Source organism: Phalacrocorax aristotelis, chromosome 3, assembly GCF_949628215.1.
Source record: "Phalacrocorax aristotelis chromosome 3, bGulAri2.1, whole genome shotgun sequence".
Classification (NCBI taxonomy): domain Eukaryota; kingdom Metazoa; phylum Chordata; class Aves; order Suliformes; family Phalacrocoracidae; genus Phalacrocorax; species Phalacrocorax aristotelis.
The window spans coordinates 100,708,189-100,726,887 of record NC_134278.1 but is presented as its reverse complement, the minus strand read 5'-3'; the positions used below and the strand labels follow the sequence as shown (position 1 = coordinate 100,726,887).

Sequence of the window (18,699 nt, the reverse complement as noted above, 5' to 3'; positions counted from 1 at the left end):
GTGATATGGCAATAGTTTGTCAGGAAATGGAGAGAGGTTATGTATGGTTCTATAAAAACATAGTACACAATGCATTACTAATTTTTGCATATAGATGGCCTTCCAGTTTAATGACTGGTTCACTGGGCTAGGTGGAATAGCAAATTACAACAGATTCCACCCCATTACATTAAAAAAACCAATATCAAAACTCTAGAATACTTACCCTATCATATTCAAGATCTTCAGGTATTGATGAAGATGTTGACAATCGGTTGTATCTTGATTCACTAAAATACATTAAATGATGCTTTTAAGTACCTTTAATAACAGATGATGGAATTCCACAGAATTATTTCAACTTTAACAATTCTGAAGTAACTAAGGGACGTAGTACAAAACCATTTTTTCCACTTGTGAAAACCGTGGGTTTCATATTGTAGCATATGCTTAATTATAAAAACTTTTGCTATGTCTCATGTTGAAAAGGGAGGACACGTGAGCTCCCGAAGCGAGAGCATTTAACCAAACTAGAAAGAAGACAATGTTTTACTGGGATATTGAACAACAGTAACATTAGACAACGCAACACAGGTTTGGAAGCCCAGCAAGGATCAGATTTACAACATAGCTTCCTGTTCACATATTCCTTATCACAAAACACCACCTCTTTTCCCACCACCTCTCTTCCTACAGCCACTACTCAGAACTTCTCTGCACAATTAAATCGCTTACCTGCAGGGCCACCTCCACACACAAATTCAGTCCTGTTGCAAGGCTAGAAGCATTTAGAGACTCTGTAGCCCTCAAATATAGCAACGTACTTGTTTTTAGTTTGTTGCTAAAAAGAAATGTTGCAATGGTGATGTGCCCATAATTACAGGACAGTATCTGTTAAAACACAGTGTATTCATAGGTGTATCTATGATAATTTTGACCTAGCTGGCTCAGGTCACAGTCCAGCAGGGACAATAGCATAGGTTCCTAGGTGCCTGACTGCTCAAGGACTTGTTTGTCCCACAGAGGCCTCTACAGCCCACATGGGAACCTTTACCAGAGCATCTTCATTCTTGCTGCCTGAGCTAGCTGTCTCAGTTATTGCCCATCTTATTTTCGCCATCAACTTTTCACAATGGTCCAAGGATTACACCCAAAAAACCACATTTTGAGTCCTTTCCTGTTGCTTAGTTGTGAGTTTACCACAACTTAAGTTACACCACTAATATCAGGAAGAAGCTCGCTGTTAAAGTTTACCCACTTCATAAATAGACAGCTAGCTTTTAAACACCCCAAGACACCATCCTGTAGAAATAATATTTTTTTAAAAATATCGAAAGTTCATTTGCAGTGTTACGAAAAATCAGTGAAGAATTTCAGAAATCTAAAATTATGCATTTCTTTTTTATTTTTAAACCCTTCAGAAATATTATAGCATGGGCTGCATAGGGAGCTATGGGAAGACACCGGGCTTCAGTCAAGACAAACAAAATAGTTAATATCCTTCTATCACAGAAACACACTGTAAACATCAATGTGTAGGTACCTGACATGTTAGCAGACAAACAGCCTATTTTCTTGCCTCCGCTTCCTTAACTCACAACTGTAGAATGAAATTCACAATAGCGCCAAACACACAAACCACAAAGAATAACTCCATGAGTGAAACATTTTTCACACAAAGCACTGTGAAGACATTTTTAACACATATGTGCATGTGATTACAAACATATCTAATTGATACAAATGCACTTAATTTAAGTCCTGTTTACTGTACCTACTTCCACATTCCCCAAATGGTTTCAACAAATCAGTCTGATTGCATATCTTTTTTACCTTTCAGCTTCTGACACCAGAGCAACACGACCGTAGTCCCAGAATCTTTTTCTTATAATGGAAAATAGTAATATTAAAATCTAGAAAATAAAAACAAAGATCTTTGAATATTAATTTTTCCACTTCATAATAATTATTCTTAGACATATAGCAACTGTCAAAAAAGCTGTCCTAGCCCCTAAACCAGCTGTCATATGTTAACTGATCCAGTGGTGGCCATGCTACAAACCAACCTGTCTGGGACCAAAGGAGCAGAACACCTGCCTTCCTATTCTTATTTATAAAGGAGGAGAACTGTATGCAAAAACACTTCCGAATGCAAGTGTATGAAGGTTTGTGACAGGAAAAGTAGCAAGTAGTACTTCAGAGGAAGTCAAAACTTTCATAAATACACCTTTACTATCATTCACTACTTAATGACCAGAACTATGATGTAAGACTTGCAATTTTATTCTTTTATTTTCTTTTTAAACAGTGATGTAAATAGGCTGTAGGGGCCTCAACTATTTTCTCAAGTATGAGAATTATTTTTGTTTTCAGTAAAAGTAATATATTATTATAACTCATAAAGCCAAGAAACTTATACTTGATATCTGCAATGTATTTTTTTATCCCCCCGCCCCGTATTTTCACTTTTTCAAAGAGGCGAAGAAAACAAGGAGAAAAAAAACCAAACCACTATGTATTTCATTGATGCATTTCTTTTTTTCTCTTTTTTCAAAGAACCCAGTTGCTCTGTACAAAGCAATGAAGCAGAAGTAACAAGGCCTGTTTTCTATGCATATGTAGCACAACGCCCTCACATCCTAGCCCCTCCTACATGCCATACCTGTTTGGCTAGAAACTGGTGCTAGTGATGTAACTTATTTGGAACTATGCAAATACCGACTGGCCAGACAGGATATATGTCAAGGTTATCTATAGGTCAAGATTACACAGCTGATTTCCACATTTCACAATGAATAAAACCTTCTTGTAAGAGCCTTCCTCCCAACAGGGAATATTAATTTAGATTTTCCTCCTTCATCTGGCCATTAAACTTTACACAAGCAGGGAAGTTCTCTAGACCTTGACAACTTTGGTTGAAATTGGCTAATGTATTCTACAGTTATTAGGAGGAACTGCCAGACAAAAATGGGAAGACAATGCAATATATAAACCTCACTTTCTTAGGAAACCAGCCTAGAAATAATATTCAGAAACCCATCAACTGACAGTTACATGTCACGAAACATGTCACGAACATAGGAATATAGGAGTTGCTAAATAAATTGCAGTACTCGGTATGTGAAGGAGAGAGGAACATTCTACATTGCATCTAACTCTCTACCTAATGGTGTTTGAGAGGAAGGTTCAACAGCAAGGAACTCAAAAGCAGAGACTCAGTATCTTAAAATTCAACAGCAGCTTTGAAAAAAAAAAAGTGCCCCCGAACACTCAACTCAATCTTGTTAAATGCTGTGCCATCAGTCACACAGAGCAGTAAATACTGTACGTCCTCAGAAAATTGATTTATGGTACCATGCTACATATACCAAATCAATAGCAAAGAATGCCACTACATAACTTTTAGGAATATCCTCTATGTTCCTACAGAACTACCATCTCAGACCTTACACAGGGATTTTAAGTTTTTCCACAGTGGCTTTCTAGAACTCAGGAATTATGTGATATTTTTAGTCTCATTTTACTATCAGAAACCTCACCTTTCGGGCCAATTTCAGATCTACAGCTCTTTTTCTGGTGGCTTAAGACCCCCTAGACCAAAATTATAGAAATAACCATAAGTTTTATTAGAGTTTCAGGCCTCCAGATCAGCTCCAGTTTTGGAGCCTCCAGACTAGCAAATAATCCTATTCTTCCTTTGGTCAGGACTGAGTTGATCAGTACATTATTTCCTTGACAGCTTCAGGAAATCTAATTAAAAAGCAAAATCTGTGAAATTTCAGATTTTCCATATTGTATTTCCTTTTGAAAAACAATCAAGTTAGCAATGGTGTTCCCTCCCTGAAAAGGTACCCAGTACTTAAACCCAGAGTAAGGAAAAAATGTTCTTGCAGTTAAGACAAAACATAGAAATTTGAGCTACCACTACAAAGCCCACCATGGCTCCACATACAGACCCTATGATTCTGCACTCTCTCTACATCTACACATCCAACATACAGTGACACTGTCATCTTACATGTATGTGAACCTTTATCAATACTTGAAAAATGCTTTGGTGTTCCCCAGACAGCCTTAGCACATTTCTTATTCTGAAGATTCTAAGAAACAAATCCCTACCTGATAAATAAGAAAATTCCAAACAATCTAACTTCTGAGACGGCCACAAAGATTTTCAATACAAGAAATAGAAACTGGGCTTACAAAAAAGAAGGTTACATCAAGCAGCAGGACAGTTGGGATTCCACCAAATGTTACTCCTTGGAGAACCGTGCTGCCCTGGGCAGTGCTGTAGCAGTATATCTCATTTGTCGAGTTGAGAGGTATACTTCTATTCCAGAAGTAGACGAGATGAGAATGTCCAAAATCCAGAAAAAAGAAAGGGTTCATTTTGTCTTCCCCTTAAAAAGAAAAAAAAAAAAAAGAAAAAAGGTAAAACAACCATCTGAAAAGCCTGGATGGTATTTAGGAGGTGTACTAACATTACAAGTACAAGAAGTACAGGAAGATTCCGCCATGAAACTACTTCAGAAGCAAAGGCATATCTGACAATCTTCCCCTGTAAAATATTTCACAATAACTGACAGGCTCAGTTAGTAGCAGTCCCCAAGCAAGAATTCCAGACATCTAACCAACCACGTCCTCTACAGACACCCAAGGAAGATGACGGACAACCCACACAAAACAAACTTCTCCATCTTCTAATCTATAACGTTAAAACTACTTATTCCAGCCTAGTTTCTGATTCTAGGAGTAACACAGGGCATTAGATATTCCAACAACAGTAGTTTGCAGATTCTGCTCCTAATTGATGAGCATGTGTGAACGTATCGGCTTGTGAACTTTGTATTCAAATGTCAAGACCTTGATATTATTAACAAATTCACCAACTCCACAGAAAACTAATACACAAATACACATGCTCCTCTCTGTTCTTGGAATTTTGTGTGGTATTCCTTTTTTAATAGTAGAATTCAGCTGAAAGAACAGCACAGTAATTATAGACTATCATGAACAAGACAGAATAGAGTATTTCTAATTTTCTAAGAGAACAGCCATTCACTTCATTTTAGTCAACTGACCTGCTCAGATTACGTAGTAACATACAAGACCATACAACATTTGGCTATTGATACAAAGGTCTTTTTATCAGTGCAGGCAATTCCTCAGTTATTTTGGGGCTTTCTGCTTCAAACATTTCTTTTCTTGGACCTTATTAACTTGATGGGACAAAAGCATGCTTCATGCAGAACACACTTTTGACTGAGAAATTCATAAAGAAAGCATACCCCAAAAAACTCTATCCTTTGAAAGCAAATATTGTAGGTCCTCATCACACGGGTCCAGGGACACTATTTTTGGGATATCATGCCTCTGTAAGAGGACTGCACATGACTGATGACAGCGCTATTCTGGATGCTGAAAACCAAACAAAACCAAAACAACAATATGAATAACTTTGAGTTCTGCCTTGAAACAGCAGGAAAACAGCATGGAGAACACTCCTTTCAAAACAGCATTTGCTGAACTTCAGACTGTGTGACGTGATCAGGAAGAAATTTTGTCCCAACTGACATGTTTCATCACAGGGAAAAAAAAAAAAAAAGGGCAAAAAATCACCCACACAAAATTTGTACCGTGAGTCTGTCCTTGCTTTCTAAGGATTGAAATTTAGTGCTGACACTAGAGAAAGTATTTTTGAACATACTTTGGAAACCTTCGTCCTAACAACCGCAGAGACTGCATTCTAAATTTTAAGTAAGACACTAGATCTTACCAGACACGGTTTCCAGTTCTTGAAAGCTATTATTTTTAAAGAAGCCGGCCTGCCAGGAAGATAAAGTGGACTGCAGACCTCCCACGGGTGGAGCCGCGCTGCAGCAAGTACAGCAGCACGCCGCCGGCCGGCACTCGGCCACCTCTCCAGGTTAAGCCGGGCACCGGTACGGCCTCTAGAACCGATTCTCCCTTATTTTGGCTGGGACCCTGACAGCGCCCCCGGCCCGGGGAAGAGCCCGCAACTGGGGCCGGCAGGGCCAGCCTCCCCAAGCGGCACACCGGCAAACGCCAGGGCTCGTAACCGGCGACGGGATCCGGCCCCATGGCTCCCTGCTGGCCTCTGGGCACGGAGAAGGTGCGGGGGTTAGCCCACCCCCCCGCCACCCCTCCACAGGGAGGGGACGCCCCTGGGGACGCTCCGGCCCCAGCCGGCGGGGGGTCGGGGTCCCGTCGCTGAGGGGAGAGCGGGGACGAAGGCCAGAGGAAACAGCTGTTTCCTCAGGAGGGAAAGTGGGAGGCGGCCGGTCCCAGCCCCGCCTGGCAACGCAGCCCGGTGCTGGGGGCTGCCCTCGCCCCCGCGGCCTTACGCAGCCCCGTCCAGTCCCGTCCCCACACAGCGCCACCGACCAGGGGTGGTGCTGCCGCCGCCGCCGCTCCCGCCCTCCGTTACCTGCACCGGGGTACTCTCGCCTCGCCTCGCTTCCCCTCCTCACCACACGGGGTGCGGCGCGGAGCTCCGTCCCAGCCCCGAAGTTACAAGCCCCAGCAACAGGTCGCGGGAGCGGCGCATGCGTGCCCGGGCCGAGGCCCGCCGCCGGGCCGGGCCGCGCCGCAAACAGCGGTTAGAGACCGGGGCGGCGGCCATTACTCTCTCGCCTCTTTCCCGGGCGCCGTGACGGGGCAGCGCAGCCCCGGGGCGGCTGGCTGTTCCCGTGGGGATCATGTTACCCCTTGCCTCCCTAGCCTGCTTTCCTAGACCATAAAGTGCTTTCCTCCGGGAAGGGACCCCCTAGTAAAATAGTAAAATAACCGGGGGAAAGTCGCTGTCGTTTTTTCTCGCTGTCCCTTTTCATCTGCCGCTAATATGACATGGCGGTCGGGAGAGGCTGTTACCCGGATTTATTCGGCGGTTTTGTCGTAGGACAGGAGACACTCCTGGGAGCTGGTTTTATTTCCACGTGGGGTCTGCAAGAGCTTCCAAGCTGGAGGCTTGTGTACGCCAGAACTGCCTTTTAAGCATCTTCAGCCAAGCTTTCCCTTTATGCAATACCGTTTAAATTATATCTATAATGGTTTGCAACAGTTATTTCAGAAGTTCATAGATTATCAACAAACATTTTATTCCAGACTGTAAAGACAAAATCTCTGATGAAGAATGAAGGATTTCCGAACTACTTGGAGATTTCTCAATTTTAATGTTGAAGGGATGGCAGTGCTCTGGTTTGGACGAAACCCTTTTGTGCCTCTGTGACTCAGGTTATTCATTAACATAAAGAAAAAAAAAAAACCACCCAGATCCAAATAGAAGTTTTTATAGCAGAAAAGGAAGAAAATAGATGAGTTTTCAAGATTCCCAATCTGGTAAAGTGGACAAGCGTGCAGGTACAAGTGGAGCAGGCCATACACTAAGATAGGTAACGCTAAAATAAATTAAGTAGTAGTAGTAGTAATATGAATGTTCCATGAAATATTCAAAGCCCCTTGTCTCCACACACCTGTAAAGAGAGAAATAGCATTCAAATGTTGCAAACTGGAAAAAATGAGACCTAGGGAGTTTAACTTAATGTGTCTATGATAGATCTGGGATAAGACGGATTCCCAGCCATCCACAAAGATGTCCTATCCTTTACAGGGGTTAATTGCTTCCAGCCAACAGGCCAGAAATGTGGTACGGCAAGGCCCTGACATCAACCTCTTCTCTACCCTTTATTTCACTGTTCCCTTAACATTGCCAACCATCATCATCCTCCTATGTCTTAATCCTTTGCTCCTGATTGGCATGATTGGCCTCAATGAGCAGCAGGCACCTGAGGAAGAAGATGATTATGATAATGATGAAAATGTGACTGTTCAGAGGGAGACAGGGAGGCCACTTTCCTTCAAAGATTTGCACCCTACCTCCAGTCTTGTAGATGAAGCAGTGGTGATGTTTCAGAACAGCGACCCACTCTAAAATCAACCAAAATCATCAGGGCATTGCAAGGTTCAGTCTGATGTTACAATGATCAAAATCTCCGTCATCTGTCAATTTTTATGTTTAAAAGAAATTAGCATCCCAACTGCCAAGAAGCCAGCATCTCCTGCAGTTGACAATCCTGCTCCTGCCTCTCCATCTTCAACACTCTATGTCCCCGTGTATTCAAACTGTCTGTATTACTTAGGGTGCTGCATGCATACCCGCTATCCTGCTTTCTGCCATTCTATTAATCCACGATTGCTTTGCTCTGTCAAACCCTTGTTTTACCTTTCAGGAATGCCTGCTCAGTGGAGACCAGCATTTGGCTGTACATATGCTACTGTGTGGCCTTCCCCCACTCCATCCCAGAACAATGGAGAAGTCCCAGTTATGTGCACTAACCAAGAGACATTTCAAGATAGAATTTCATCATTCAGCTAGCAGCTGCTTTGTAGATAATATGTGGTTTTAAATTGGCTGCAACAGTTATGTTAGAAAATGGCATAAAAGTTCTCAGCTCAAAGCAGAGTGGTTCAGATTCACTGCTGGAATAAAGAAATTCTACTGTTGTTGAATGAATTTAATTATTTTAGCTTTAAAACACACTGTACTTAGGGCTAAGGTTGGTGGAAAAATTGTTTTACATGAGTGTAGCAGAGTAATTATTCCATCCTGGCTTTTCTGGAATAACTCTTCCTGTGGACAGTTTATTTCAAAACAGGAATTCAAAGTAGAATAATTATAATCACTTTATTTTAAATTAACTTTTACTGATGTAGCTGCAGCAGAGTAGACTGACCATGTAGACGAAGCCTCAATGTATGCTTGCAGCTCTTACACTTCTAGGACCAAAATCTGTTTGGGTATTTTCTCACTGGTTTCCTAAGCCATTTGTACTTTCAATTCTTGTCTTATTTTTCAGAATTAAGAAGGCCTTGCTCTGGCTAGACTGTCTTAGTCGATAGCATAAAATAGGTGATACTCAGCGATCTTGACATTGTAGTCTTGACATTCTTCATTCTGAAGAGTTTTGCCCAGCTACAAAATAATTTTTCCCTCTCTTTCTCAGAATAACATCAAGCTTTTGTCTTTTCATTTTTTTCCCCTTCCTCTGTCTAGACAGGCTCTTTAGCTAAGTGGTGTGATTTTGTTTATCTCTCGTTTCAACAGCAGAGTCACATTTCCCTCCTCCCCACCTCTTGTAAATAGGGTTTTGTTTACCACTGTCTGTTCTTTTGGTGACAAAAGCCACATACTGTCATTAGTTAGCAAACGTTTAATTATGTTGCTAGAGCAGATGGAAATCCAGCCTCAGGATGTAGGGAGCAGGCCAACAGAATTTAAAATTCTTCTATCTTTCTTGTATTTTGCATGCTCCATATCCACTTCAACAGCTCTTTAGCACCAAGTTGAACAAGTGTGTGGGATATTTACACTTACATGTGTGACTCTTCCCTTAACTTTATTAAATGACCTTATGGCTGAAAAACTCCGCTGTCACTTTAGTTTGATTTATCACAGCAGGGCTTCCCTTGATGGGTGAACTCCCAACAGGACATCAATAGTCTCTGGACATCAGTAGCAGGTGGCCTGATGCTTTACCATGCGTGGCAACTCTCGCCATGGTTTCTTCTCTGTGAAGAAACTCATCAGCCCAGCTTGCTGTTCCTTACTTATCTGCCTATTCAAATATATCTTAATGGATTTAATTCAGGCTTCTAGCCTGGCAGCCCTTTGCTATCTTTTAATCTTTGCCTTCATCTAGCTATCTGTTTACAAGCCTCAATATACCAAAGGATTTAGTGTGGGCATTATGGAATCTTTCTTTCAAAGGCTTGATCATTAATATGTGTATAATAAAAACAAACAAATAGAAAAATCTAGACAGACAGACTTAAGTGAACTCTCATCATAACACAAATAAGCAAGCATCAAGCGTTGATTTAAATTAACAATTTACTCTTGTTTTCTCTATATATTTATTAATCTTGTAGTGCTGCTTCTCATTCATAGATATATTTATTTTCAAGGTAGAAATAGCCTTGCATTAAAGTTGGAATGCATTTCTATTAAACAAGACTATTAACTATTATACAAAATATTTAACCAAATATATCTAGCAATATATGACAGAAATTTGCCCTGCTTTTCTTTTGCATTTTGTGTAAGGTAGGAAATGGTGAACGGGGTGTTGGTATTGATGCTCAAGCATGATTAATTTTTCTTATGATCTTTGTCCAGCAATATTTGGATGAAAACTGGAATTTAATTAAAATGCACAAGTAACTGCAATCTGAAATAGCAATACTGAAAAGTACAGGAGAAGTTTACAGGAGAAGAAAGTAAGCTTATTACAACATACTTTGCATTTAAACTTGATTTATGAAATGGTGAATTATTGTCCCTACCTTGTGCACTGAGCTCACTTTTTTTGATCATCCTGGCTAGGTCTGAAGAGGCATCCCTGTAAGCCCTCTTAGGCTTCTGTACCGATACCCCAGCTATAAACACTGCCTAAACCCAGCCGCAGGCCTGCCTGGGCTAAGACAGGTCTCTGCCTTACCAGGGGACAATACATGGGCTTCCTCATCACTCACCTGTGCACAGTGTGAGGTTTTAAACTTCTGTTTTGCAGAGTTGCAGCTGTGGAGAATCTTTTGCTGATAGGTAGGACTTTTAGGTTTATTATTAGCTTTTCAACACGCAACCGCTGTTGATGTGACACACTTTGGTACAAAACTAGGACAAGGTGACCTGAAATATGGAGGACTTCATTGTTTTCTGAATATACATATTATCTTAATGCCTATCCATGCATTAACCCTGAGTGTATAGAAGCTGAAGGGAGTTAATGCATAGGAGGCATAGCACTAACTATAATTAAGGCAGCTCCTTCAGAGAATAAGGGAGATGGAGAAACCATCTGTCACGATCTGGTCTCTCCCACTGAAAAGGAGAACACCTGGCCACAAAACCCATTGGGTTTAGGTGAGCAGATGTATTTGTCACCAGTGTAAAATATCAAACCACTTACAGCTTGTCATGTTTTCCTGTTCTTGGGCATAATATACTTAAGTTTTAGCAAAGAACTCTAGTGTCCTCAAGATCCTCTGTGCTCCTTACCTGTCCTGACCGTACGTAGTAACTCTTGTTGCAACAGTACTGGGGTGAGACCTGGACAGACATTAGCATCCTTGCCTTAGTTCTGCTTCCCCTGGAGCAGAAAGTGGGGTGATTGCTTGTGCAAGAGCCATGAAACGCTCCAGGGGATCTTGCAGTCTAAACCAGTGGAGGATCAAGTCGGCAGGGTTTGCTGGAACCTTGGATTGAAAGTAAAATTATATTAACCAACCTCTCAAATCCTGTTTTTGATCAGAATAGATCAGAAGAGTAAAACTAGTTTTTCCTTTTTTTTTTTTTTTTAAAATACTTCTCAGTCTGACAACTTTGAGTAAACTAGTCATTAAACTGGTTGGTCTGCTTTATCCACTCTCTGTCTGCAAAGAGTCCAGTAAGATCCCCGGCTTTTAGACTTAAGAACTGGGTTCCAAGGCCTCGGTGATGACCATTCCTGGTTCACTGGCTTGACTTCCCTTAAAATGTCAGCATCAAACACACTGCTCGAACATTTATAAATGTAATTTACAATATTTTTAAAGTGTCAAAAGCTTAAGCCTTAATATAGGTGGTTATATTTTAAATAAATATATTTTTCAAAAATAATAATATATTTGAATAGAAATCTGGATTAAATAATTTTTAAAGGACTTTTAAAATGAGTAATCTATTTTTGCCTTGGGCAAGAATTCCTCCTTCCCAATTCTGGATTTACAGATGAAAAAATTCAGAGTGCAGACTGTGAAGATTTCAAAGAGCTTTGATTTTATTTTAATCTCAGGATAACTCAAAACAAACCCAACACAGCAGAACTAAGGCTTACACTTTATTAGCTTCTGTGTTCTGCCTAGGAGCTTGCACCAGTAATTACCTCTGTAGATCTGTGTGTCTCGGCCTTCAGAAATAAGCTTGGTCTGTTAAATTCAGATTTTGGCTTTGCAAAGAGCTGAGAAGGTCCCTGTTACATTTTCCACTGCAGTAGTGACTTGGCTCCTTTGCAGATACGTGCCACAGCAGGCGAGCGCGGGGGGCCACTAATGACAGCAGGATGATCCTGGTGAGCCTAAGCAGGGGGTCAGGTGCCAGGTACGCCAGGCGCAAGTGTCCAGAGCAAATTGGTGGCAGGATGCAAAGTGGCTTAAGCAGGAAGCCGTGAAGAGCTATCACAACAGCAAACAGCCATGACCAAGGGCAGCGTGGCTTTTCCCAGCGAGGAAGATCCTGCACCTAGGGCCTGGCTTTACTAGAGCGTGACTGGAAATGGGGGGTGCAGCAGCATCCGACTAGTTCCAAGTGCATGGCTGCTGCTCCAGGCACGCTGCAGGCATGTGTGTCCTTGCTGGGCACTTTCTGGCACCTCCACTTTATGGAAGCAGAAGAGGTACCTAAATACTGGCCATTCCTTAGCATGCGATCACCTGTTGGACATACTATCACCAGACATAGCCTCACCAGAGGCTTGCCCACTCTTATCCCTCTCTATCCACTCTTTCATTTCTCCTGTAGTAGTTTATTTCCTCCTCCCATTCGTCCTTTCTCGTATTTCCTTTTCTGTGATGATTTTGTTTTCTCTGAATCACTCTGTCTTCTTTCTGTTCCATCTTTCTCCTTTCAAATGTATGCAAAGGGTATAAAGGTATTCCCTTGCATCTCCTCCAGCTGTACTTGCTATGTCTGACGTTGCCTCATAGTGAGAGTGTGGCCTGATCTGTGTAAAAAGGGAAAGTAATGTAGTCACTGCAAGCTGAGCTTAAACATGTGGGTGACCTATGGATTAGTGGAGAACTTTTTCTTCCCTGTAAGTAAGCAGTAGCAGATGGCAAGAGGGATATCTCTTGTTTTACTAAGATACTTTATGTACAGTAATTGTTAGAGTCTGTTGGTGATTAGGGTTTTGTTGATAGAAGCTGTGGTTGGCTGGTGCCTTTGATAATCAGGTTATTTATTTTGGTGTCTAAATATGGTCTTGAAAATTTTGGCCAAGGCATTTTGTTCAAGGTCATTATCCTGACCCAGGGACAGAACAGGGAAGAGAGCCAAAATGTTTTCAACTCTCCCTTCCTATTGATATTCTGAACAGTTTCAGTAAAGCAGATGTTTATATATTCAGATTATATACCAAATTATAATGAAGTGAGTGATCAGAATTAATTTGGGAGGAGATAAAAGCAGGTCCTGTAAAGTGGCACAGCCACTTTGTGGGAGTTTCTGGGGTGAGATGGACTCCAAGGCATATGAAAGGGTCCATGTTGTATGGAAGCACCTAGGCAAACTATTCCTGCCTTCACAACACGGTGCGCCTTTGCTTTTAACACCCTGCCTGGATTGGTTCCTGGGACTGAATGGTCATAGCTGAGAGAGCAGGTGTAAGCTGGCACTGCTGCATGTGGAGCCCCACGATGAGGAGACCTGAGGTTGAAGGCCCCAAATTGCCAACTGCTCCGGGGAATGGCGAGCCAGCTTGTTCATAGTTCCATTGCACCGTAGTTCCTGTGAAGATTAGAAGGGTTTCATATGTCAGTGTAAGACCCTGAACTTATTATTCAAATTATCACAGTGAGAGCATTTCTCAGAGGACATGAAATTGTGTTAAGAAACCAGTTCCCATCCACTTTCCTTAGGAAACAAGACAACCGTGTTCTGTAATTGCTGCGGATTTTGGATCAGTTTCAAGACAAGCCCAGGCAATAGTATATTTTCATGTTCCATTATGAATTGGAGCATTTTCTGATTTAGGACAGCATCTGTTTAAGAGTTCACCAGCCTGGGAACACGGTGAAGTCCAGAGGTAACTTTTCCTGCCACAAGGACTGAGAACAAATCAAGTGATGCAGCCTCTGAAGAGTTTTAAGAGCCACTCTTCCAAGTCTGCTGCACATCATGATTTTCAAATCCCTTCTGTTGGATTTGCAGAACCTGAACTTCATTGAAAACACCGTTTTCCTGTAGTCTGCCTTTGAGGTGTTCTAACAGATCCAGTCAAACGAAGTAAGTAAGTATCTCAAATTAATTCCCAGATCATCTATGTCTCTGCTCTGATTGTAGTAATTTATTTCTAGTTTTGCTGTCACAGAGGTAAAATATTCCTGACTCTATTTTAGAATTAAAGCAGACAAGAGGGACTAGGCACCCAAGTTTTGCTCAAATCAGTGAAAAATGGACTCTGAATTCCTTTTTGTGCATTTGAAAATCTTCTCCACGTGTATGATTTGTCAAAAGACCCTGGGTTCTGTCCTGGCAACTGCTGAAGCTAACAGCCATACTGCCTAAATAAAACAAATTTTAGTCACCATGTCTTCTCTATAGTTATTCAGCCTGGGAAGCTGATAGGTAGAAGCTTCAAATGCATGGCAATTCCTGCAGAATCTCATGTTGAATCCAAAACTAAAGAAATGCATTTGGTTGCTATGTGGAAATGTTGGCCATTCCTGGATTAATGCTTTTGAATAAGCAAATGGCTAGGTAAGAAAAGAAAAAAGAAAAAAAAACCACCAAAAAAAAAAACAACTGAAGTTTGGGTTTCACGCTTCAAGTGACCTGGCCAAGGGTGGCTAGATTCCCTTTTAAAATCAAACGACCATGATGCATCTCCCAGGGTCCTGTAGTATGAATGCTAAAAGGATTAAAACTATTCAGGTCACAAAGCTTTATTTCACTCTTTACAAGGGCCATGTTAAATCCGAGACTTTATATCCCTTGTTTACATAGATATGGGTACATGGCAGGAAATTACATAATTTAACCTGTGCCATGAAATAAAATACTCCTTTGTTTTGGAGTCAAATACACAAGGAACTGTATTTTCTCCAGTTCTTTCCTACTAAAGTAATTTCCATTAAAAAGTAATAACATACCAAAATAGTTACAAAAGCAATACAACGATAATATAAATATTTAAGTGAAAACAGCTTTGTGGTAACCGCTTGAGTGGAAGCAGTCTATCCACACACCCTCATTTCTGAACATTGCAGCACTGTTTGAAGGCAAAAGAAAATTAGGGGGCTCTTTTGATATCTGTTATTACACGATTCTAAAAGGTGTAACAAGGTACCCAATCTGGACAGAAGGGGAATGGAATGAACAGGATAAATAATAAATCAGCATAAATAGTAAACAGCTCACTAGGTTTTCAAAAAATGAATTAATGTTAATGACTTGAAATGGTATTAACAGATCTAAAATCTTTTAAAATGCATTTCAAATAACCCTATAGCCCTTTAAGGCCGTTCTCAGAGGAGATGGCAGAACTCTGAAGACAAAGAAAGTGTGTCTGCAAAGTTCAATGCAACATTTACAGCCAGTTCGGCGTGGCTCTTTCTGTTTAAAAAGAATGAATGTTAAGCATCGGGATGAGGGATTATAGTCTGATGCAGATCATCATTTCCAAGAAGATTGTTTTGTACCTCTTGAATCTCCCGCACGCCCTGGAAGCTTCTCAGACATCCTTCCCCAGTACCAGCCCAGCTCACCCAGAGCTCAGGCAGGCAGGTCTGGTGGTGTTGCTGGACCCATTCAGAATTCTGCTTCATCATCCTTTTGATCATGGCTGTTAACATCAAGGAAAAAAACCCATGTGCAAGTAATTATTCTGAAACTGAATACATCCAGGTTCCATGGTGTAAAACCTACTGATGCACAGTAGCCCCAAAGTCACTTTAGCAGCAGATGTTACAGATGGAAAACAACTATATAAGTAGTTTAGCTCGTTTTCCTGCTGTTGCAGTTATCTTTTTTCTGATCAATATATTTGCTAAGGCACTGCCCAAGTTGAATTTAAATATCTTAGTGAGGACTAATGGGAGCCTTTGGGCAGTTACTCCACACTCCATCTGATGTACCAAATTAGAGAAGTCTAACATATTTATCGATTCTATCTTGCAATCTCTGTGCATGTTATGACTTAATTTTGTCTCCTACAATATTGCACTGGTTTTTGTAATTTTCTGTGCAAGGAACAGCCCTTTTTCTTTTTTGCACTACACTAACAAATTACTATTTTGCATGACAGCTCACAATGCTTAGCAGAAGAGGTTCCTTTTAGATCTCACTCACTTTGGCCTTTCATCTCAGTTTTGGCCTGCAGAAAAAAAATCTTCCAGCAAAGTTAGGAATGCAAATTATTCAACTTTCATTAACATGTAGTTCATAATCTTTCTGCTTTTGCAGCTTCTCCTGGTAATAAAAATAAATTACAGCTGCTAGAATATAGTGTTATTCTTTATCTATCTGAGTTGGGAAAAAGTTATTTGTTTTTTCTTTTTCTTAGCAAAAGAGGAAAGTCTGTTCAGTGAAGCAAAAGTTATTATAGTTAAAATTAACTGGAGGAAATACAATCCATAATTAAGCCAGGCTACTCACTGCCACAGATTCAACATGAATAGTATTCCGAGTGGAACCTCAGCAAGTTCGCTGATGATATGAAGCTGGGAGAAGTGGCTGATACGCCAGAAGGCTGTGCTGCCAGAAGTCTGTGAGGTCTGGATAGGCTGGAGAGCTGGGCCAAGGGAAACCTTATAAAATTCAAACCTTATAAAATTCAAAAAAAGCAAAATTGCAAAATTCAAAAAGAGCAAGTGCAAGATCAGCCCCATGTACCAGTACAGGTTGGGGGCTGACCTACTGGAAAGCAGCTCTGTTGAGAAGGACCTGGGAGTGTTGGTGGACAGCAGGCTGGCCATGAGCCAGCACTGTGCCCTTGTGGCCAAGAAGGCCAACAATATCCTGGGGTGCATTAAAAGGGGTGTGGCCAGCAGGTTGAGAGAGATTATCCTCCCGCTCTACTCTGCCCTAGTGAGACCACATTTGGAGTACTGTGTCCAGTTTTGGCCCCCCCAGTTTAAGAAGGACAGGGAACTACTGGAGACAGTCCAGTGGAGAGCTACAAAGATGATCAGGGGACTGGAGCACCTCCCTTATTGGGAAAAGCTGAGAGACCTGGGTTTGTTCAGCCTGGAGAAGAGAAGACTGAGGGGGGATCTTATCAATACTTATAAATATCTAAAGGGTGGGTGTCAGGATGATGGGACTAGACTCTTTTTGGTAGTGCCCAATGGCAAGACAAGGGGCAATGGGCACAAGTTGGAACACAGGAAGTTCCACCTGAATATGAGGAAAAACTTTACTGTGAGGGTGCAGTGGAACAGGCTGCCCAGGGAGGTTGTGGAGTCTCCTTCCCTGGAGACATTCAAAACCCACCTGGATGCATTCCTGTGCCCCCTGCTCTAGGTGTCCCTCCTCAAGCATGGGGGTTGGACAAGATGATCTCCAGAGGTCCCTTCCAACCCCTACCATTCTGTATTCCAATATTATGTGAAAACGGGGGCATTTCTCAATTATTGGAAGGCCACTTTATGCACAAACTTGGCACAGAATTTGTAAGGGTATGGGACACAGAATTGTTGGTTGGAAAGGACCTTTAAGATCATCGAGTCCAACTGTTCACCTAGCACTGCCAAGTCCACCTCTACACCATGTCCCCAGGCACCACATCTACGTGTCTTTGAAATACCTTCAGGGATGGTGACTCAACCACTCCCCCACACAGCCTGTTCCAACTTTTGACAACCCTTTCAGTGAAGAAATTTTTCCTAATACCCAATCTAAACCTCCCCTGGTGCAGCTTGAGGCTGTTCCCTCTCGTCCTATCACTAGTAGCTTGGGAGAAGAGAACAACACCCACCTCACTACAACCTCCTTTCAGGTGATCGTAGAAAGCAATGAGGTCTCCCCTCAGCCTCCTTTTCTCCAGACTAAACAACCCCATTTCCCTCAGCTGCTCCTCATAAGACTTTTCTCCAGACCCTTCACCAGCTTTGTTGCCCTTCTCTGGACACACTCGAGCAACCTGATGTCCTTCTTGTGCTGAGAGGCCCCAAACTGAACACAGTATTTGAGGTGCGGCCTCACCAGTGCCAAGTACAGGGGCACGATCATTTCCCTACTGCTGCTGGCCACACTATTTCTGATAAAAGCCAGGATGTTGTCGGCCTTCTTGCCACCTGAGCACGCTGCTGGCTCATATTGGTGGACACGCACCAAACTTTCAGAAATCCATAGAGCTGTTTGGCCTGAAAGCTGTGTTGACATGGAGCCCAGCTCTCCTGATAGTACCATATGCGTTAAAACCTTCAGCTGCCGCATTTTCCTCCAGCGTGCCTGACACCTCCCTCGCACACAGGTTCCCTTCTGCCAATGGACGTGCTCTGGGACAGGCAGCTGAGGGGATTGCACACTGAGCCCTGATGGTAGCATTAGCTGGAGCACATTGGTTAAGGCCCAACTTGGTAGCTAGCACCGCCAAGGGCAGGGAAAGCCTGTGAATCCTCTCAGTGCCTCACCAGCCATGTCTGGCCTGGAGTTGGGCTCTCACCTGCATCACTAAAGCAGGAAAAACATACTCTTAAAAAAAGCTGATAAACTTTTACAGTGTAAACACACAGCTGCAAAGAGAAAAAAAAAAAGAAGCATTTTTAACTAGAAAATTAAGTGGTGGCCTTACAAAACACATCTATTTCTCAGTAATGGGGACATTCCTTAATGAAGTGGACTGTGGTGTAAAACAAGCAATTTAGGGCTGTATGCTTATTTATCTGATTCAACAGCATTTGCTAACTGTCAGCATTTTTGCTATCAGCCTTTTTTGTAGCCAT

At 41.9% G+C, this 18,699-nt stretch overlaps 1 protein-coding gene across 2 annotated transcripts in view; it reads right to left on the bottom strand.

The window, feature by feature from the left end:
- TMEM63A (transmembrane protein 63A) overlaps positions 1-6,651 on the bottom strand; it is a 32,707-nt gene extending 26,056 nt beyond the window's left edge. The window contains exons 1-5 of one of the 2 annotated variants that reach the window (XM_075088751.1): positions 6,428-6,517; positions 5,268-5,397; positions 4,183-4,379; positions 1,813-1,892; positions 206-269 (exon numbers count right to left, since the gene is read on the bottom strand). In XM_075088751.1, coding sequence (XP_074944852.1) covers positions 206-269; positions 1,813-1,892; positions 4,183-4,368 — 330 coding nt within the window. In that variant the 5' untranslated portion in view covers positions 4,369-4,379; positions 5,268-5,397; positions 6,428-6,517. Of the gene's footprint in view, positions 1-205; positions 270-1,812; positions 1,893-4,182; positions 4,380-5,267; positions 5,398-6,427 lie in introns of both variants that reach the window. The other variant, XM_075088750.1, reaches the window with a different exon arrangement.
- Between the last annotated feature and the right edge of the window lie 12,048 nt (positions 6,652-18,699).